At 41.7% G+C, this 23,670-nt stretch overlaps 1 protein-coding gene across 1 annotated transcript in view; it reads left to right on the top strand.

The window, feature by feature from the left end:
- The window catches only part of CRPPA (CDP-L-ribitol pyrophosphorylase A), a 184,359-nt gene that overhangs the window by 37,725 nt on the left and 122,964 nt on the right, over positions 1-23,670 (top strand). Inside the window, exon 3 of the mRNA XM_065399871.1 lies at positions 3,645-3,794. Coding sequence (XP_065255943.1) covers positions 3,645-3,794 — 150 coding nt within the window. The remainder of the gene's footprint in view (positions 1-3,644; positions 3,795-23,670) is intronic.

Below are 23,670 nucleotides of genomic sequence, written 5' to 3' on the forward strand. Positions count from 1 at the left end.
TTGGTCCACTGCACCATCTGGGTCAGACAAGATAAAGATGTGAAGCTGGGTGTCCTGAGTATATCTTTTACAGCCCTTCCTATTAGTTTCTTGTCTGTGTGGAGCAGGATATATGAAGCACAAGAAAGAACTCTTAAAGCAGATGAGCAATTTCCCACACTACCTCTAGGATCTCTGGCAAAGAAAAATAAAAGAGCCTTGAGTGACTCCACCAAACCCTTTTAAGGATCAAAAATATGCCCACAATACATTTTGATTAATAATATTGTAAGCAGTTGACAGACATGAAGGCCAAGAAGGCCAATGGCATATTGGGTTGTATTAGTAGGAGCATTGCCAGCAGATCGAGGGAAGTGATTATTCCCCTCTATTCGACACTGGTGAGGCCACATCTGGAGTATTGCGTCCAGTTTTGGTCCTCCCACTACAGAAGGGATGTGGACAAATTGGAGAGAGTCCAGCAGAGGGCAACGAAAATGATTAGGGAGCTGGAGCACATGACTTACGAGGAGAGGCTGAGGGAACTGGGGTTATTTAGTCTGCAGAAGAGAAGAGTGAGGGGGGATTTGATAGCAGCCTTCAATTACCTGAAGGGGGGTTCCAAAGAGGATGGAGCTAGGCTGTTCTCAGTGGTGGCAGCTGAGAGAACAAGGAGCAATGGTCTCAAGTTGCAGTGGGAGGAGGTCTAGGTTGGATATTAGGAAACACTATTTCACTAGGAGGGTGGTGAAGCACTGGAATGCGTTACCTAGGGAGGTGGTGGAATCTCCATCCTTAGAGGTTTTTAAGGGCTGGCTTGACAAAGCCTTGGCTGGGATGATTTAGTTGGTCCTGCTTTGAGCAGGGGATTGGACTAGATGATCTTCTGAGGTCACTTTCAACCCTAATATTCTATGATTCTATGCTTCTGTGACATATAAGACTCCATTATCATCTTCCATCTCCAAACCAATACTACCATTGCAATTTCTGGAATGTACTCAGATCAGAAATCCAATGGGCTGGGGTCAAGACACTTGTTCAATTGTCCCACTGCAACCTTCTTCACCATCTTTCCCCAAAAAGAGGGGATAGACATATTTATAATTAGCAAGACTGACTGTCTTGATGCTAACATCCTGAGCAGAAACTTCATAATGGATTCCTTAAGGATAGAAGGCAGCCTGTCCTCCTGAAGGCAAGCGTTGACAGTTTCCACAAAGTGCAGACCAGTGCTTCTTAACTGATCTTCAGCCAGGAAGAATATGAGTCCAGTTCACATAACTTGAGAACTTCTAGAACTGCAGTGAGCGATGCCAGCTGAAATTCATGTTTTTTTCCTTGCTGATATGGATACAGTCTAGATCTGAGCAATTTATATCCATACAAGAACTTGAAAATTCCTTGCGGGGAATAATACTTGGCTCTGTAGCTGAGTGAAAATAATTTGAATCAACTAGACTGTCCAGCTATAGCAGTCTCACTTTAGGTACCTAGCAAATACCATGGTAGATGTGGTTCACTGTTGAATTATTTTGGGGAAGTTCTTTGGCTTCTGCTATTCAGGAGATCAGACTACATGATCATATTGGTCATTTTTTGGTTTTAGAATCAACGAATTAGATTGTCAGATACAGATGCTAAATATGAATTTATACTGTGTACAAAACAGTTGTTAAAATAGTGTTTCAAAGTGCTTTTAAGAATACAGTTTTAATTTTTTACGCAATTTTTTTTTCCAGTGTGTGTCTGATTTATGAGATCTGATTATGTAAACCACATTGCATTACATTGGTCTGGTTTTGTGATGATGCTGTGAAAAAGGCAAATGCAATCCCAGGGTGTGTTAGTCAAGGTATTTCCAGTTGAGCTAGGGAAAAATTAATCCCATTGTCCAAAGCATTGGTAAAACCTGGTCTGGAATACTGTGTATAATCCTGGTCACCCATGTTCAAGAAAAATGAATTCAAAATGGAGCAGGTATAGAGAAGAGCTGCTAGGATGATCAGGGAAACGGAGAGCCTATCTTATGAGAGGAAACTAAAAAACCTTGCTCGGTTAGCCTAGCAAAATGAAAGCTGAGAGGGGATGTGATTGCTCTCTCTAAATACCTTGGGGGGATAAGGAGGAAGAGAAGAAGAGCTATTTAAGGTAATGGACACTCTTGGCACAAACTGGCCACAAACAAATGTAGACTGGAAGTTAGAACAAAGTTTCTAGCCTCAGAAGAATAAGGTTCTGGAATAGCTTTCCAATAGGAGTAGTGGGGGCATCAGCCTAACTGGTCAAGATAGAGCTTGATAACGTTTATGAACAGCATTGCATGATGGAGTTGCCTGCACTAGCAGGGGACTGGATTCAGTGACTCATGAGGTCCCTTCCAGTCCTATGTTCCTATGGTTAGAATGTAATCTTGCATGATTGACAAAGAGATTATAACATAATATTGCATGAGCCTGGGAAATCTTATTTGACAAAATGTTTTTTTCTGGTATTACTGTTTCAGAAAAACTTGTATTAGACATTTAAATAGACTTAACTAATTATGGAAAAGTTGTGGGTTGCATACGACTTTTTCTCCATGACCTTTGAATTTTATAATTTTTTTGTATGTGGCCAATTAAAACATGACAAAACATATAACATTATCCAAATGTCCAGCAAGGAATAATGATCCAGCACCCTAGAATCAGAAATTAGAGATGGAAAAGACACAGTGCCATAGATCATCTAGTCCATCTATCTCAACAGGATTGTTCCCTTCAGTACATCTGCTAAATCTTTATTTCTGAGTTGATTTGGTAGCCTACTGATTAATTGACTAAGAATGAAAATCGCTAATTTACTGACTTTCTGGTGCCATATTCTGCCCTGGGATATGAGAAAATGGCTTTCTTTTACTCCAGGCAGAACTTTTTGGGCCCTGTCTTCCCTGTTCTCATGAAGAAGAGAAGCTCTTCACACAAGAAAATTGTTCAGATCCTTTTTCTGTCATTTGGATCCTCCGGTCCCCTCCCCTTGAGCTGCCCCTTGTAATCTTATGCACAGGGACCTGGCTTCAAGCACTGGGGGTTCACCTCAATTATGTGTCTTCCCTCTGTGCACATAAAATAGTGAACTAAATAAATTTCTTTATGATAACTCATAAAAGGCTCAACTTATTGAATAAATGTTATCTAACTATACTTACAGTACTTGCTGTCACCTCCCTGCTTCATTAGTAGGTGGTTTGGAGGAGGAAGGGTAAAGCAGCAATATTAATTGATTTCTTCTAAAATAAACAAAAATCTGTCAAAACCTGCTTTGTGTTGTATTTTCCTATTAGATGCCCATGTGAGGTTCCAGCTGAAGTCAAAGAGAGACACTCTCTCACAACCAAGAGCAAATTTTGTTAATGGAAGGTCAAGTTGATTAAGGCAAATACCACTATTGTTTCAGTAATAAGTTACTCCACCTCTGCAGAGCAAAACTGCACCAGCTCTGCTCTGAAGTCACTGGGAATGGGGGATGCTCAGTATGTCTCAAGAAGAGCTTAACACCTGGCAGCACTGGGCCCCAGAGTGTATAGAGGTTAATATGTTAAATTTGTTTTGGCTTGTTCTCTGTGCAGAAATTAGCTAAGATAAACATCCAAGTATATATTTAAGATTTTTTTTGTTCCCTAGGCAGCAGGAGCAATCCGTCCTCTCGTCTCTACTGTTGTTGCTTCCTCTGCAGATGGTTCCTTAGACCATTCACTAGAACGTTCCAGGTACAGAGCAAGTGAAATGCCTCAGGCTTTCGTATTTGATATAATCTATCAAGCATATCATCAGGTAAGAATTTGGGCTTTTCAAAACAGAAGCTCACTTTTCCCCCCTCAGTGTCTGTTAAAGGAAAATAATTCATTTTGTTTGGTTTTTCTGAAAATTATAGTTGAAATTTCTATAAATCTATCGCAGATTATATGAGATTGCATGTAAATCATTTCAGTGTAGTCTCCTAATGACAATGTTTTATAATACTATTTTATAATTTTTTACTATGATCTGCGTACTAGTGACAATTCTTATCATCTGTTCAATTTATACTGTTATCAAACTGCCAAATACAAATGTGATTCCTGGGTTTTAGGTGACAAAGAACATCATTATCTATGTCTAATGGTACGTGATAAAATATATATTTTGTATATTATGAGACATATTCTCTGATGGTGTAATTCCATTATAGTCAATGGAATTATACCAGAGGGAATTTAGCCATTCATGTATTTTACCAATGTGTCTCTCTTCCTTTGTGCATTACTGTATCATTAAACCTGTTAAAATTAATGCTACAAGCCTGATTTTGAATTAAGATTCCAATAACCCAGAAAACTCACAAAAGTCAGAAAATTAGCAATTACAGTTATTTAATTTCACTTCCTCTTACTTTCTCTCTAGCTTTGTGGTAATCTTTGTCCCTTATTTTCCTCTTTTCCCATGACACGTTGACCTCTTCCACTTCATGGGTGAAGATGACTCAAGCAAATCATCCTCTACTTGAGGATTAAGGGCCTGATCCAGAGCCCATTGGAAAGATTCCCAGTGATTTAGAGTTTAGGTCTTGATTCAACAAAATACATAAACTAGTGGACTAACATGCTTAAAGTTAGATATATGTTAAGTATCTTAATCAGTGGAGTAAGTGGCAGGACTTTGTGGAGGCAGTCCTGTGTGTGAGTAGTGTAATATAATGGACAGTGGGATATGCTAAAATATTGGAAGATATTAATTTTGCAAATATCAGTTAATGTATGTAAAACTATAAAATATTCCATGCATCATAGTAAATTATTAGATTCACTAGATACATTGATTAATGACTGATCATGATACATATGTGAATACAATCTCTGTTTTAACTTTCCATTAATTAACTGTATTGCATTAACACCATTGAACTGAAAAATTTTGGGCAGGAGATTCTAATGAAACCTTAACAGTTTCACCATTATCCCCTTTGATGTTTTCTTTCATTTGCCTCACCCTACACTCAGAGCTTACTGGAAGCATTCCAAACTCTAATCTCCAGGCTTCACTTCCTCTTCACACATCAACTTGTGGGGAGTTGCCTATCATCCAGCGATCTCCAAGGTCGGTGCCTGGGAGCATGAGATTTCTTCACTTGCCACTTGGCAGGAATTCTTTCAGTGCACTAGGTGTGTAAAGCATGGTACCCCATGGTTGAAAAGCAGAATCTGTTACAAATCCTTTGCAAGAATAACAACCTGTGTTGTGAAATCTTTTGAGTCTTAGATGAAGCTTACCCCCTATATCATCACTCCCATTTATCTACTATGAATGAAATAAAGTATTTATTCCACATGAAATCTACATGAAAAGGATGTTACCATTGCATTGGTAAGCTCTCAAAATTCAGGAGATGTCACTCCCCCCCTCATGAGTATCTGTTGTGACTGTTTTTAATTACATGGCCATATACTATTTCTCAAAAAATACTGTATAATATTGTACTCTATTTTTCTAGGGTTAGGTTGTGGATACCCCATGTTCAGGTACACTAGAGAGCTGGGAAGGGTGTAAAGGAGCTTTGCTGTCCCTCCACTGCATTGTTCAATGGCCAGCCATATTTGCAATCCCTGTGTTCCTCTGAGTACAGGGAATGCTCCCACCTAGAGGGTGCACTTCTTTCCCTTTGCAGGAGCAAAACTCCAAAAGGGGGCATTGAGGAACCAGGGTTATGGTCCCTTCCCCACACCTGTTGCATTGGTTATATGCTATTCATCCAAAGGGATGATGCAACATGTACAAATGCTCTATGCTTTGGAGCTCTGGAAAAGAATTCACTTCACTAAAACTTCTTAAATGTTTCTGGTCACAGGTGGTAGCGGTTGTTATTATTTATTTGTACTGCAATAGCACCTAAAGGCTCCAATCAAGGTTCAGGGCCCTGTTTGTGCTAGGAACTATACAAACAGATAACAAAAAGATAGCTGCTGCCCTGAAGACCTTACAATCTAACTGTAGAAGAGCTTTTTGTAGGGACTGGAGGTGGAAAGAAGATAGCTAAAAGTACTTTGCAAACCTTAACTAATCTTCACAAAAATCTCATGAAGAACGTTGCTATTGTTACACTTTTACAGATACAGAAAGAGACATTAAATGTCTTGTCCAAGATCACACAGCAGGTCATATGGCAAAGCTGGGAATGGAGTCCAGCTCTTCTGTGCATACTAGACTATGCTCTTACTCTGAGTAGAAAACACAATAGTGACCTTTATGCCATAACACCGGGGACCAGTTGAAGGCCACTTTCACCTTTACTGCTTCCCCAGGTTTCCCAGTTGAATATATGTGCGCTGTTTTATTTTTTGTCTGATATTGTACATCACATTTTTGCATGTAGGATCTCATTTTAGTGTTTGTTCACATCTCTGATTTCTCTAGGTCCATTTTCTATTACTGTTCTGTCCACAGAGCTATTTGCATCTTCTCTCAACTTGTAACATGTGAATCTCAATAATAGGCTGTTTTACTTCCCCTTCTAGATCATTAATGAAGATATGAAATGAGATTGGATCTAACCCACCAATCCCTAAAGAAATAAATCTATTTGAAACAAAATAAATAACTAGAAATGCCAACAAACAGTACTTTGACTGGCTTGCTATTGAACATTTGTAGGTATGATGGCTAGGGTTTCAGATATTTAATTTGTATTTTGGAAAAAAGAGCTATTCTTCATGTGGCTGCAGATGTCCATTCCACTCAGATGTGTGCATGCCCAGTGCTGACTGAAACTGGAAAACTTTTGCTTAGCAGTATCCATAGGGATGCCGCTTGTGCCCTATGGCCCTTAGCTTGTCCCGTGGCTATTTAAAGGCAGCGCAGCAGTGACATCCCAACTCCCACCTTCAGTTCCTTTGCACTGAATGTTAAGAGTAGAGACTCCGATACAGACGAGTGGAGGGTGGGTCGTGGAATACACGTCAGCACCCACATCTCAAAGAGAGAAGACATTTGAGTCTTTCACATTTTTATTAGAGGAATGCAAATGATTGAAAAAGAACTGCTTAGTCTCCTGGGAAAATAATGTAAAAATTTCTTTTAAAAATTATGACAATACAAACAGCTATATCAGCGGTGTCCAAATTTTTGAGCCTATTGGGCAAAACCTATTTCTGAAAGGTCAAAAGGTTACAATCAATACTTTGGGGCATATTTTCTGTCCTGTTCTTCTCCCTTTGCACCCTTTCCCCTTAACTGCCTTGTTTTGGGGAGGAGAGTCATCCATTTATTCTTAACACAGTTGCCCTCAAAGGCCACAGATTTGACATAACTGAGTTATATACAATATTTTGTCATAATCCCATTATACCTATTAATATATTATAGGTGAAAGAGGCAGCAACAGCTACAGTTAAGATTGCCTAACATTTTCCAGTATAAGCCTCTATTTATAGTTTTGCCAAGTGCTAGCCATTTGGTCTGAAATTTTACATGTTAGCTCTTTGCCTCAGAGTGTATTTATTTTGCAAAGTTTCAGCAAAAATAGCTTAGCCATTTCTGAAAAAAAGGTTAGGGGAAAATATGCATGTTTTATTTGTTAAAACATTCCATCTGCTTTATTGAAGTGTTCTAATGTCGCCATCCCTTATAGCTGGAACTTGAAATTTGTCAGGGAGGTATCTTTTGCTGCCCTATGAATGAAAATCCACTGAGATTTGGCTAAATTAGAAGCCTCTTCGTATCACCATGTGCATGTAGTCAGTGGAGCTTTTTGCTCCAGCCCTAGTATGCCCACTGCACTGGGTATGCTCCCAGGCTTCACTCAGCTTTCTGCATGGTGCAGAGTTAGAGTTCTAGATGGGGCAGAAATACAATGACTTCCTCCCCTCTAAGTGCATTATCCCCATGGACTAGATCATAGGTTCTCGTGCCCTTTCCATATTACTACATACAGTCATTAGCTACAGTATCATATACTTTTTTTTTTTTTTCATTCAGTGCACTTGGAGATCAGTGACTTGAGGCAGCAAATTAGAAAAAGAGAAAGAACTTGCTTTTGTGTTTGCAACACTGGACAGGGACTCAGGACCAACTGGGTTAAATTCTTTGCTCTGCCTGAGACATCCTCTGTGATGTTGGGTAAGACACTGTACTGTAATGCCTACATGCAAGGGGACTGAATTATTGTTGCACAGGCAACCTTAACTCTGGCATTTCCTAACTTATTAGGTTAATATAAATGGAATTCCTGTTTTTAGGAACAGACATTTATTCTATCCGTATCAGCCCCCAGGGAAATCAGAAAACTAGAAGTGTTAATTATAAATCCACCCTTTCAAGGAATAGCCAAAGAAGTCTTATTTCTTAGACCAGACTTGTTCTTTTTTGCCTAAGGTAGTTTCAGGTTTCCGTTCAGATTTTTAAATTAAACTAGGAGCCTATATCCAAAGAATCCTCCTGAAGTCTGAAAAGAAAGACAGGGTACATCATTTAGTGGAAGTTAGCATTCCCTAGAGCAATATCTTAAGAGGAATTAGAGTATCAGGAAGTCAAGTAGACTATCTGTTTCCTTCCATCAGATTATGCTAGGGCTGATTTCTATACAGACCTGATCCTGACAGATTGTGCAATGCATAGAAGCCCTTTGTATTTAGTAGTAATATAAAACATCATGTTATGTCATGTCACATTATTGTAACAAAGTAGCAGAACATTATGTAGAAAAGGCTGAAATACACATTTCATACTGTATGCTGTGTCAAGATTAGGTGTTCATTATCTAGGTATATTTATCAAGGTGGGATAGTTGTAAACAGTTACAGAGCCTTGCTTTCCTGGCAAGTGGACAGCTAAGAACAGAAGTGGAATTGCAGGAGAGCCTGAACAGAGTCTAGAGAGGTCTCTGCAATAAGACATTGGGAGAAGACACAGCTAACTGCTAGTGGACCAGCATTGACAAGCTGAGTGCCTCCTAGGAGGCAGGAAGTACATGCAGATGATGGGGAGCAGCAGATTTCAGAGGGTTGTAGTGCAAGAACACTGCAATATTTTTTGTATAGAGAAGCCTCTGCTCTCCATTAAAGGGGAGTAGTGGAGGTTAAATAATATGTTCCTTTTTTAAGGGGGCAGTTTCTATTTGAAAATCACACTTCCACCTGAAAAGGTTGTATCTGTTTTACAAGTAACCCCTATTATTTACTATACCTGAAAGAGCTTTAAGTAAAAACAGCTTCTCTATTTATTGGTGTTTATACTTAGTGCATTTGACTCTACTTCATGTATAGTCAATTTGACTGTTTTGTTGATGGTGGACCTTTCCCTGGCACTGCAAGAGGGTTTTTAATAGTGATCACAACAGCAAAGCTGAAAGTGAAGCTGAAATAGACCAACAAGAGATAGGAATGTGTACTGAGAAGGGGTTAGCCCTGAGCCTGTTTAGGAGTGTTGCTCTCAAGCCTGCCCACAAGACCCTTGTAAACAGTAGTGGGGAGCAAAATCAGTTTCCAAGATTCAGCCCTAGAGAGGTCAGATTGTGTGCTGTCTCTTTTTTGGAGGCTTCTTCAGGAATGTACTGAATTAATACATCTCCTGTTCATGGCCCTCCTGTAGCCAGCACAACCCCACTTTTTGGGCGATGGTGGCAAACACACCTGGCTGAGGGGAGTTTGCAGAATCTGCCTGCATAGATGAGGACCTCTAATTATAAGCAGACAAAATAATATTATGTCGGGAAGAATCATGCAAATACTTAAATGCCATATCCTGAGAAGCAGATGTTCTTCTGGAACAGAAGAACCATTACAAGGGTGTCCACAGAATTTGGGGATGGGATGGAGAGAAGAGAAATTCTGCAAACTGTTCAATCAGCTCAAACATTCTTTTCAAAGACTAACAATTTTCTTCTGTAGCAGATCTCTGGGGCTTATGCAGGGAAGAGTTGGCTGGAAATATGAAAGGAAGTTAGCTATTGCTAGGTCCACTGCAGTAGTAGTTACTTATAGATTTGCCTTTTCAGCTTGTAAATGAGTATAGAGAGCTACGTATGTGGGATTTGTAAACTTCTGAAGTACATCTTGAAGGGGAATATCGTTATTAGGGTTTTTCTCTTTAAACATATATATGAAGCATTTTAGTATCCTCTGTAGTAGGAAGTGAAGTCAGCTCCAGCAGTTTACTAATATTTTAGCATAGGTCAGGTAGGTCCTTTCAGGCAAAATATCTAGGTTGATTCTGGGACTTTCTGTGGGTGCTGTCTTTGCTGAAGAAATCAATATCTGTTAAATTAACATTGCCTGCAACAATTGAGATTAAGTGAAATTGTTAACTAAGACCTTGGTGCTTAGGTACTCCAAAGGCCCATAACATTTAGGGTAATACTATCAGTAGGAGCTGAAGTAAGTGGAAATATATTTAATCATGACTGGAGGGAAGCATTGATGGCAGACATAATAAACTCTTTTTGTTGTTTTTAATGTAGCTGTCCGGAAGGGAGGTAGTAACATCCAGTCATGGTCAGTAAGGAGGTGGAGTGTGACAGAATTGAGGTTGTGGATAATGGGGAAACCCACTTCCCTGTATGTAAACATTTTGTAATTCATTGTGGCCTTTCTGAAGGACCTTGGACTGCTGACATTCTCCTTGTCACCTGAAGTTGTGGCTGTGGAATTGCTAAGGATTATAACATGTCAGACTTGCAGATAATGGTTCAGAGACCTGGCATAAATGACAGACTAACAAGGCCAGGTTACACTGCTTCATCATGGGAAACAGTTATTGATTTTCTTCTTAGTCTTTTTCTATTTGTTTTTGTTGTTCCTTTAAAAAAATAGGAATGGTATAACTAAATTAGGAAAAGCAAGCTAAGAAAAATTCTGGAAAGGGTATGTGGGAGCTCAGAAGTCAGTGCTGCTCACACTTTTTGTGAGACTGTGGTGCTAAATGGTGTCTTCAGATTCACATTTCAAACATTCTGTAGCTCCATTGGTCACTCATGCCTATTCAGATGTGATCCATTGGGCTGGACGTTGACTCCATTCAGACAAAAAGGATACTTAAATCTTTGCTTGAAATCCTTTGGTTGTGAATTGATTGTGTGGAGTATAGATGTTTGTAAAAGCACTGAAAATATTGTTGAATCACATTAAGTTACACTTAAGGTGAGGTAGATGGACAGATCTAACCATAGTCCATAATGAATCATGATGCAAACCCTTTGATTTTTCCAAGGAGGACTTGGACAGATATTTATAGCAAACATATTGCCTCCATAAGGATGATCTGCTACAGTAGTGTTGTCAGTCAACCTTTATGAATCCATCCTATATGTATTTGAGAATCACTATATGTTGTGTTACAGCTTAGGGTACATGTGCATTTTGAGCTGGAAGTGTAAAGTCCAGCTCAAGTAGACATATCTGCATTAGCTCTGATTGAGCTACTTCATTAAAAGTAGAGTATAGCCATCATGGTGTGAGCAGTGGCTGCCTTGAGTACGAACCTAGCATCTTGGATGGGTACATATTGTGATAGCTAGGCCCTACGGCTGTAGGAGCAGGATTTTATAATTGTACTATGAGAATTAATGTATGATTTGATTTCATCCTGCCAGCCACCCTTTTTGAATAGCAGAAAGGAATGACAGACCAGAACAATCCTTATGACTGATTATGGACACCCTTTTGTTTTAGGATAAGTTATGTCTACTATGGTTTCCTATATGCATTACAAATTAGGCACTCTACTTAAATATACATTTCTTTGTTTTAAGGTTTTAGTAAGTAAGAGACAGGATCTTGTATTGTGTCTATGTTAAGGAGATTAGAGGAACGTTGAGGGCCTGAAGCCCCAATGTGAATTGTTTTAGTTATAAGATTTAGCAAGGCTTGATTTACAATGCATTCTGCTGAATATAAAATACTGCTGTCTGTATACCTTTGAAGGTTTCTGTAAGAGATTGTTTGTGTGAATGAGGAATGCATTCATCAGGAAAAGATAAGGTGTGAAAGCCATCACAAATGTCCAGATGGTCAAGAAAAAGTGAGAGACTTGGAAAGACCAGGAGACAATCAGAAAACACCCATTGTATCCGATGCTAAACACGTTAGCAGCATTGACGACCTCAGAGGTGAGGCAGGCACCCCCGAAGGCAAGACAACAAATAGGAGATAACGATGGGAACCCCGACAATAACCATGAAATGATAACACCACTTAAGGGCTAATGATTACAGGATGACATTGCAAAATGCATGGACTCAAATGGGAATTTAAAACTATAAAGCTGGGGTGTTTTGCCATGGAACTCTGGGTTCAGTCCTGCAAAGCCTCGGAGCATCAGATCGCGACCGACTGAGCCCAGCTCCACACTCGTGCTCAATCTAACTGGCCGTTAGATTGACTCGAGCTACAACAGACTGGTAACTATAAACATCAACTGGCAGGACTCTGTGTGTGACTGAAAAGCATATGCTAACTGTTGTATTTTCAATAAATGTGGCATATTTGCCTTTTCCCCCCTGAAAAAATCCCATATGCTTTGTATAGCATAACACGGCCGCTCGTGCTCCCGCAGCCACACACTATTTTTAATGTGCTGTCTCAGTCAGAGCTAGTTGTGGGTATGTCTCCTTGTGTTGGAATTTACACCTGTAGCTCAAAATTTAGATTATAATTGCATTTTTCTTTTACTACACTAATATGTGTGTGTGTGGGCTGTCCTGCCTCTCCTCAACTCGATTATGGAACACAATGACAGTGCATCAAAAAATTACTAATGAATTGGCCAGGAACTGGGTAAAATCAGCTAATATTTTTAGAAATATACAAATATAGTTGTACAAGCTAACCAAATAACGGAGCAATGCTGGATTCTTTCTAACATGGAGTCCTCGATATAGACTGCTTCCACCTGCCTACAAAATATAATCAGTAATTATACTGTTATGTTTGAAAAACTTAATTTTATTTTTATTGCTGTACTTATATTTATGTGTTAAGTTTCTGGCTGCTTTTCAAGTTTTCTGAAGCATCCCAGAGGGTTATTTATGTGTGTAACACTTTTTGCCTCTTACATTAATAAAGTGCTGGATTTTAATCCTTGCTCTCTCAAAGGTGTTTTTAGAATATGGAAGTATTCATTCTCTCTCTAAAACAGAAGCATTGATATTTAGTGGTATAGTAAAGTAGCATGGGTGCATTTGAGTTTGCAAAAGTATCCCGCATCACTGGATCTTCTACAAACATGAGAATCTGTATTTAGTGGCATGATAATGTAAAGTTGGGAAATCTGTATAGTTGAACAAATTTAAATTTTTCTATGTGTAATCTAAACATAAAACCAACCTGACAGAGGGGAAGAAAATTCTAATCAGTTCATAGATTCATACATTGTAAGGTCAGAAGGGAACATTGTGATCATTTAACCTGAAATCTTGAATAACAGAGGCCATAGAATTTCCCCAGAATAATTCCTAAAGTATATCTTTTAGAAGAACATCCAATCTTGATTTAAAAATTGCCAGTGATGGAGAATCCACCATGATGCCTGGTAAACTGTTCCAGTGGTTAATTACTCTTACCATTAAAAATGTATGCCTTATTTCCAGTCTGAATTTGTCCAGCTTCAACTTCCAGCCACGGGATCTTGTTGTACCTTTCTCTATCAGATTGAAGAGCTCATTACTAAATATTTCTTCCCCATGCGGTACTTATAGACTGTAATTGTTGCCCTTTACTCTCTTTGTTATTAAATAGATTGAGCTCCTTGAGTCTGTCACTAAAAGCCATGTTTTCTAATCCGTTAATCATTCTTGTGGCTCTTCTCTTTCCAATTTATCAACATCCTTCTTGATTTATGGACACTAAAACTGGACACAGTATTCCAGCAGCGATCGCACAAGTGCCAAATATAGAGATAAAATAACCTCTCTCCTCCGCCTCAAAATTCCCATGTTTATGCATCCTAGAATTGTAATAGTTCTTTTGGCCGTAGTGTTACACTGGGAGCTCATGTTCTGCTGATTATAATCCACCCCATAACCCAAAAATCTTTTTCAGAGTAATTGCTTCCATGTTAGAGTCTCCATCCTGTAAGAATGGTGTACATTCTTTGTTCCTAGATATATACATTTACATTTAGCCGTATTAAAACACACATTGTTTGCTTGCGCCCAGTTTACCAAGTGATCCAGATCACTCTGAATCATTAATTACCACTCAGCCAATTTTTGTGTCATCTGCAAACTTTATCAGTGATGATTTTGTGTTTTCTTCCAGGTCATTTATAAAATGGTTAATAGCATAGGCCAAGAACCAGTCCCTGAAAGACATCACTAGAAACAGACCTGCTCCTGCATGATTCCCTGTTTACAGTTGCATTTTGCGACCTATCAGTTAGAAAGTTTTTAATCGATTTAATGTATGCTATGTTAATTTTATATAGTTTCAGTATTTTAATCAAAATGTCGTGTGGTACCAAGTCAACTGCCTACAGAGGTCTAAGTATATGATGTCAACACGACTACCTTTAATCAATCAAACTTGTAATCTCATCAAAAATAGATATCAAGTTAGTTTCAAGGATCTGTTTTCCATAAACCCATGTTGATTTGCATTAATTACATGACCCTTATTTAGTTATTTATTATTCAAATCTCATCCATTATCTTGCCTGGGTTTGATGTCAGACTGTCAGGTCTATAATTACCTGGGTCATCCTGTTTACCCTTTTAAAAATTGTCACAACATTAGCTTTCTTCCAGTCTTCTGAAACTTTCCCAGTGCTCCAAAACTTATTGAAAATCAACATTAATGATCCAGCGAGCGCCTCAGCCAGCTCTTATAAAACTCTTGGTTGCAAGTTATCTGATTTTAAAAATGTATACTGTGACAGACCCAGACCAGTGGGGTACAGGAGTCTGGTAGAGGGCAAATATACTGGTCACTGGATGAGTAGTTTTCTGTTCCCTGAGTGACCAGAGCAGGGGATGCACTAGAGTAATCGGGAACCTGCTAGAACCAGTTAAGGCAGGCAGGCTAATTAGGACACCTGGAGCCAATTAAGAAGAAACTGCTAGAGTCAATTAAGGCAGACTAATCAGGGCACCTGGGCTTTAAAAAGGAGCTCACTTCAGTTTGTGGTGCGAGTGTGAGGAGCTGGGAGCAAGAGGCGCAAGGAGCTGAGAGTGAGAGGGTGTGCTGCTGGAGGACTGAGGAGCACAAGCGTTATCAGACACCAGGAGGAAGGTCCTGTGGTGAGAATAAGGAAGGTGTTTGGAGGAGGCCATGGGGAAGTAGCCCAGGGAGTTGTAGCTGTCATGCAGCTGTTACAGGAGGCACTATAGACAGCTGCAGTCCACAGGGCCCTGGGCTGGAACCTGGAGTAGAGGGCGGGCCCGGGTTCCCCCAAACCTCCCAATTGACCTGGACTGTGGGTTCTTCCAGAGGGGAAGGTCTCTGGGCTGTTCCCCAACCCACATGGTGAATCTCTGAGGCAAGAAAATCCGCCAATAAGCGCAGGACCCACCAAGATAGAGGAGGAACTTTGTCACAATACCTTTAGTAGATTCTGCTTAACATCCTCCAGGGATCCTAGTGGGATGGAAAGAGTGTTATCATCACCATATGATGAAACTATAGCATCTGTTTCCCCCCCCCCCAACCAATACAGAACAGAAATATTTATTGAACACTTTTGCTTTTTCTGGATTATTATTGATAATTATACCATTTCCATATAGTAATAGACCAGTACTATTGTCAGGATTCCTTTTGTTCCTAATATATTTTTAAAAAACCTCTTTGATTGTTTTTAACTCTACTGGCCATAACTTTCTCCTTGTGTTCCTTGGCTTCCCTAATCAATTTTCTACAATTCCTAACTTCTGATTTATATTAATTACTAACAACTTCCCCTTTCTTCCATTTGTTATTTTATTTTATTTTATTTTACAGCTGCCATCGCTACCCTTGAAGCCCAGGTTGTGTTTTAACCAGCATAGCCTTCTTCCACTATTGTGGCTTTTTGAGCATTTAGTAAGGTGTTCTTAAATGATTCCCAATTATCATTTGCATTTTTCTGATTAAATTCTTCCTCCCAGTTGATTTGGCTCATAATTGTTTTCAGCTTTGTGAAATTGGCCTTATTAATGTACCAAGGATATATATTGTTAGTTTTGGCTTTATTCTACTTGCACTTTATAAATGCGATCAAGACATGATCACTTATACCTAAGCTACTATTAATTTTTAGTTCTGTGATCAGTTGTCCATGGGCAGCTAGGACTTCAGATATGATTGTTTGACAAGAAAACATAGTTTTTCTGTTTCGGGGCTATAAGGCTCATTCTCTCATATGAAATAGGATTGCTGATTTATCTAAAAGCATTTTCTGTATTCTGCTTGTTCTGTTTGTGTTCAGGGTTTTCTTGTTTTTTTTATGTGTTTAATGCTACTCACACAGACTTCTCTGTTTGGACTGCCCCAGGTTCCATTCTTTTTCATGGAGAATTTTGAAATTTTTGTTTTTCATTCCAAATCAGACTAAAACCAGATTTTGAACAACCTGAATCCTTCACAAAACAGGCCTTTCTCCATCCAGTTCTTGTCTGATACACACTGACTCCTGCTCAAATATAGCCCATCAGCAGGCTTGATAATAAATCTAACTTTTAGTATGCATTTTTGACACGTTCCTAAGAGATTTTACAGTTGCTTCCCCTGACATGTTTTGCCCACACAGCTTTTCTCTTTGTCCTGGGCTGTTGAGTAATAGGATTTTTCCCATCCGGAAACCAACTGTGTCTTGCTAATCTGCTTTCAGAAGAACTATATTTTAATCTGATGTTAGCTCAATAATGTTTTAATTTATTCAAAATCTGAAGCAAGATTGGTGGTCTGTTGAGTAACCTTGATTATTTTAGAAAGTTCTGTACTTAATTAGTTCTTTGGCATAGTAGTAGACCCAGGATATTGTGTGAATCCTGTGATGGAAATTAATTAGGATAATTTGGGGAATTTTTCAGAGAAGTTGTATGAACCATTTACAAAAAAATAAAATAAAATCATTTTGCTAATGAAATAATTACTCACATTTTATGGCACTCCTCGTCTTGTAGGATCCCAAAACACTGTACAAGCTCATATAGTAACTCTTTATATTATGACAATATTGCTCCCCAGTGAAAAGATGCCACATCTTGTATGAAACTTGGCAGCTGCTTAATAGCACACTTCATATAGGGCAGTATTTGAAGAGGAATACTGTATTCAAGTGGAACTTGGTGGGTGATAATTTAGGAAGACATACTATAATTATGCACTTGGAAACTGGCACGCTTTTCACAAGTATGGAGGGATCTGTCCTGAGAAGTCAACAGTAGACTGTACCTCCAGCAGCATAGTGCCTTTCCTAACCATTGATTTTTTTGGTACTAACTCAGAGGGAAGAATGCTACTCACTGGGCTGGTCTACACTGAGGGTGGGGGGGTCGATGTAAGATATGCAACTTCAGCTGCGGGAATAGCGTAGCTGAAGTTGACGTATCTTATTTCAACTTACCTCGGGTCCTCACGGCGCGGGATCGATGGCTGCGGCTCCCCCTCTGACTCCGCTACCACAGCTCGCCCTGGGGGAGTTCCGGAATCGACGGGAGCGCGTTCGGGGATCGATTACTACCCGCTGATTCGGCGGGTAGTCTGGACGTACCCACTGAATCCACATCAATTCATGCAGGAATCCTCCCCTCATCCAAATTCTGTTCTGGCTATTCTGCTTAGCTTCTGAGAGGATTCCCAGAACAATGAGCTTTTAACTTTTTGGTCAGTTCAAATCCATCAATTAATAGATTCATAGATTTTAAGGCCAGAAGGGACTATTAGGATCATCTATTCTAATCTGTCCTCCTGCATATCACAGGCCACTGATTGTTTCCCTAGGTAAATTGTTCCAATGGTGAATTAGCCTCACTGTTAAAAAGATGCACTTCTGTTCTGATTTGAATTTGTCTGGCTTCAGCTTCCAACCATTGCCTCTTGGTATGCTTTTGATTGCTAAATTAATGAGCCCTCTATTTTCAGAAATCTGTTCCCCATTTAGGCACTTGTAGACTGTGATCAATTCACCTCTTAATCTTTTCTTAGATAAACATAAACAGATTGAGCTTCTTTATCTCTCACTGGAAGGCAGGCTTTCAGACCTTGAATCATTCTTGTACCAGAGATCAGTAGTAGATTGTTTTGAATTCCATTTTACCAGGGACAACTGATGGGTAACTCCTCCTCCTCCTATGTAAGGCAGAAGACCATCTACTAATAATACCCAAATTCACATCTTATGCCAACCAGTTTGCATCCTGACTTTCATTATGTCAGTCAGTCTGCAGAAAGCCTCCTCTCAGCCCTATCTGCATGCACACTGAGCTCCCCTGCTTTTATGCTATGTTAGACTGCCCCAGTCACTCAGCATCAGGTGGCAACTCTTTAGCAGCAAAGTCATACCCATTTATTTTCCTTTCCACAGTACAGCAATGATTTGGACTGGAAAGAGACAGAACTGGTGTTTCATTGTAGAGGTGTTGATCTGAGGATACTCTGGGTATACAGGAGTCAGAGGTCTCTCTTTAGCTTTGCAATAGCCCTCCGGACTTTCACAAAGATAATATTGGTGGTTGTGGGCATCCTTAAGCAACATGGGGGCCTGGTGTATTTCTTTATCTTGATGACTGGTTCATCTGGACCACTTCCTTTGCAGAGACAGAACAAGAAGCAGCCAGGTTAAGGCTAAGATTTCAGATTGTTTGGGGTTTTTTGACAAAAAGGGACAAGAATGTATTCACCCCCTAGGATACTCTGAGACACAGTGGAGGATTGTCTTCCACTCTCCGAAAAGACTCCTAAAACGAGATCTGTATTTCTATTATCCAGAGTCTCTCCCAGTTCTTAGAGTGCTCTCCAGGTACCCTTGGTATATCATTGTGTTATATTAGGATCTGATCTCCTGATCCTACTTCAATCTTAAACACTTTCAGCGAGATAGATGATGGATAGATGATGACAATCTGTAAACTCCATATCTTCTCTCACTCCTTAGCTAGTCAGGGAATCTCTTATCTGGTGGCTGGATAGGAGGAAACTTTCAGGGAATTCCCCATTCAGGATCCATACAATAGCTTTATCATGCTGGATGCCAATCTTTCCAAGTGTGGAGGGAGGAAAAAATACATAGTCCTGGTACTGTTGTGATAACTGGGCCCACAAATTTATTCTAATTGTGAGCTCAACTGTATAAAGTACATGAAAGTTCATGAGATGTTACAATAATGTATAATAAAAAATGTTAATGGCAAAAAGTATAAAAGGTAGACAGACTGATTTAGTCCACACAAAAATGCCTACTAATATAACTCAAGGATTGTGTTAAAATCATGCTTGATAAACAAGAGAAGTGTGGAACCAGAAATCAGTGAACCAATATTGGTGTGTCAGAAACTAGGCCTAATTGGTGGACAAAATAATGAGGGGATGGACTATTCCACCCACCATTCCCTTTGTGGGTCCTTAAAAAGGCTTTGGGAACTAAAGCTGACTACTGGCGTGAGCTTTACCATTATGGCTGCCACCCACACTCTCTCTTGGGACACCAGTCATTTGTTATCCTTGACAGATGGCCGTACCAGAGCAGGCCACACAAAGGGACCAAGATGACACTGCCACTTCTACCAGCTCCAGCGGAATCCCAAACACCACTTGGGATGTAAGACTTTTTCACAAATGCTTTAGTGTGTTCTTTTCCTGACCCATCTTATTTATTCTCCTTTTTCCTTCTCTCTAATAAGTGTCTGACTTAGCCATCCAAGACTGTATATTTTACAACACTGCTGTAAGTCTGTAACCAGAATAGGGTTGCCAATTTTGGTTGGACATATTCCTGGAGGTTTCATCACATGACAAATTTTAATAAAAGATTAATCTTTAATTCCTGGAGGGCTAGCAACCCTAGACCAGAAAGAGGCAGCTAAAAGCAATGCCCTAAGCAGCCTGTAGTGAGTCGGTGTGGCTCCCCTCCTGTCCTGAAGAGGGAGCCCCGGCGCAAACACCCAAGTGGGCGGAGCCACCGCCACCTGTCCCCGCCCCCCGGAAGTCAAGGGGCGGGACAGGAAGTATAAAGGCCAGCAGCCAGAGCTCAGTCAGGCGCCGGCCACCGCAGGGAGCAGACGTGCGGTCGGGAGCTCCGCGCCAGGATACCTCGGAAGCCCGAGGTGGATGCCCTAGCTGGCCGGAGCTGCCCCGAGCTCACTACGAAGAGGAGCCGCCGGAGCCCATCCGCTCCCGTCGCTGGGAGGCGCCCGTGGAACTCCCCCACAGCAACCCTGAAGGGGAGGCCCCGCCAGAGTCCTTCCCGCCCTGTTGTTATCCGGAGGAACCGCCCGAGGATCAGTGGCCGGATTTCCCTACAGAGCTACCAGACCTGCCGCCAAGCCCCGGCCGAGAGGAGTCCCCACTGATGGACTGGACCGCAGCCGGTGCCACAGACGAGGTAGGCCCTGAGGGGGACAATGGAAGTAGCCCGGGGGTAGCCGACCCCAGTCAGGCTACAGAGGCCTATGAGCCCATGGCAGTGTGTTTCGGTCAGGATACCCCACTGACCGGCAGCGACATTAATCGCTGCTAGGGCCCCGGGCTGGGACACAGTGGAGTGGGTGGGCCTGTGTCCCCCCCTGCCACCCCTACACACGGGTGGCAGGCTTCCCCCTCACCCAACGCAGGTAGGAACCTGAGCCCCTTACCTGCCTAGGCCAATTGCCTGCTTGTGCTCCGCCCTGACCCAGGGCCAGAGCTCCTAAACTGCCTGTGTGCTCAGCCCCTGCTACAGAGGGCCTGAGCTTATTGACTGCTTGTGCTCAGCCCCTGCTCCAGAGGACCTGAGCTAAATTGACTATTTGTGCTCCGCCCTGCCTCCAAGGGCCAGAGCTTATAGACTGTGGGTGCTCAGCCCCTGCTACAGAGGGCCTGAGCTTATTGACTGCTTGTGCTCAGCCCCTGCTCCAGAGGACCTGAGCTAAATTGACTATTTGTGCTCCGCCCTGCCTCCAAGGGCCAGAGCTTATAGACTGTGTGTGCTCAGCCCCTGCTACAGAGGGCCTGAGCTAATAGCCTACTTGTGCTCAGCCCCTGCTCCAGAGGACCTGAGCTTATAGACTTGTTCGCCCAGCCCCAGTTACAAAGGGCCCGGGCTTATTGACCGTTTGTGCTCAGCCCTGCATCCAAGGGCCTGAGCTTAGTGACTGCTTGCCTGCCCAGCCCCTGTTCCAGAGGGCCTGGGTTCTTGACTGTGGTTTCCTCAGCCCCCTGGACCAGAGGGGCTGAGTCCTGAGCTAACGGACTGTTTAATTCGTGCAGTAGGGAGTCGGTGTGGCTCCCCTCCTGTCCTGAAGGGTCGAGCCCCGGCGCAAACCCTTTTACACAGCCCTATGCTAGTACGAGTTTGCCAGATCTCAGATTTGATAAAATCATGTTCTGTGCCGGTCTTTTTCCAATGTTCATTCTTCGGTTTGTGAGGGGGCTTCCTCAACTGGATCTTCTGAGTAGCAGTGCACAGTCACATGCTCCTCATCCACCAAGTCTTCCACAGCATCCTCCATGGTCCCTACTTGCCCTGACCCTCATCAGCATCGTGTTGGACAATGAAGCTGGCAGAGGTGCGGAGGGGGTTGTGAGCCACTTCATGTTCTCTACTGGGCCCCCCTTGACAACACCTGGTCCATCTTGTAGAAGGGGCATGTACAACAAGATCTCCTGACTGTTGGAGTCTTTTCCCCTCCTATATAGGAACCTCAAGTGCTTGATGTGTTCCTGGCACTGGGCTGAAGTCCGCTGAAAGACTGCTTTAGTCTCCGTGAAATTTCCTGTTAGAGATGTTTTTCTGCTGCTCTGTGTGAAGTGATGGAGAGTGATGTACTCCAACCACACATTGATCAGTACCTGGGTCAGCAAGCCAAGCAGCTGCTCTCAGAGCAGGATTCATAAAGCTGAAAGCTGTTCTGAATTATTCAGCGCAGCTTACCAACAAAGTGCCAACAAGCTGGCGACAGGCAACAGTGGTTGCCCTACTGATATCTAGGAAACTCCCAGAGGATGCAGCCAGCTATTGCCCAATCTCTCTCCTCTCAACCACCAGCAAGCTCATGGAAGGGGCACTGCTCCACCGTCTGTCTGACATTATCGAAGACATCCTCCCAGTGGAGCAGGTAGGATTTCGCCTGATCAGGAACTGCTGTGACCAAATAGCTTCACTCACCGACCACATTGAGGCAGGATTCCAACATAAATTGAAGACAGGGATTGCCTTTGTTGATTTGTCCTCAGCATGCGATACCATCTGGAAACACGGCCTCCTCCTCAAGATCTTCCACGTCATTCACTGCTGGTGAACGATCTGTCTCTTGGTGGCGATGTGACCAGGGACCACCTTACATGGCCTGGTACACCTTAATGGCCAGATCAGTAGACCAAGAACTCTTAACTCCGGCATCCCTCAGGGCCCCGTCCTAGCCCCGATATATAGCAGCAACAGAGTTGAGGAAATTCGTGTATGCTGATGACGTTGCCCTAGCTGCTCAGCACACAAGTCTCCATACGATCAGCTGCACCCTAACCCAAGATCTTAGCAAAATGGCCGATTATTTCCAATGCTGGAAACTTAGGCCTAACCTGAAAAAAAATCCACGGTGACAGCTTTCCATCTGAACAATAAAATGGCTAATACCAAACTTAATGTGCAGTTCTGCGATCAGAGTGTCAGCCATGAGGCTAACCCAAAGTATCTCAGCATTACACTTGACCTTTCGACAATACCTTGAGAACACCACCCACGATAAGGCTAGGTCTCGTGACACTTATAATGAAACTAGCTGGAACATCATGGGGCTCCAGTTCATGGACCCTACAAAGCGCAACAATAGCCTTGGTACGTTCTACGGCATAAATGATCAAGCACATCATATCTGAGTATCCCCTTCATTCTTTCACCAGAGGTTTGAAGGACATTCACCATCTCACTGCTGCAGCAAAATGCTGGCTATCAAATCTAGATATAAATTTGTAATCATTGCTACCTACCCAAGCCATATGAAAGAAGAAGTGCAGCTCATTACTACTGGTGAAAATGGGGACAGGGATCTTTATCTACTGGGTAAGGGTCAGGAAGAAAAGCGTTTAGGGCATTGTGGGAATGGGGGAAGGATTACTGAAACTTGAGACCTGGTACACATCCCTGACCCTTGCCCACACTATATGGTGTGTACTTACCCACATTCCTCAGGTGTGCTAATTTACTTGTCCTCTGCTTGCCTCCAGACATGTGCTTCTGGAGTTTAGATGTGGACAACAGGGGGGTTATGGCACAACAACATGCATGGACACATGTATAGTTGTTAGTATAGCTGTAACCTTAGTGTGAGAGAAACAGCAGAAGCACACAGGACACAGAGAGAGAACAAAGAAGGTTCCAGATGCAGCCAGAGAAGCCCGAGTAGCCTGACCTTGAGGAAAAAGAAGCTGAGAGAGAGAGAGAGAGAGAGCTGTTGGGTAAAGTGTTGGCTGAAAGAGGCTTTGAACTGAGCAAAGAAACTATCTCCTGTTGTTTGAGTTTTATTGTGTTGAGGGAAACAAGACTTTGAACATTCTTTGTAAATAAACAGGAC

Source organism: Emys orbicularis, chromosome 2, assembly GCF_028017835.1.
Source record: "Emys orbicularis isolate rEmyOrb1 chromosome 2, rEmyOrb1.hap1, whole genome shotgun sequence".
NCBI classification, from domain to species: domain Eukaryota; kingdom Metazoa; phylum Chordata; order Testudines; family Emydidae; genus Emys; species Emys orbicularis.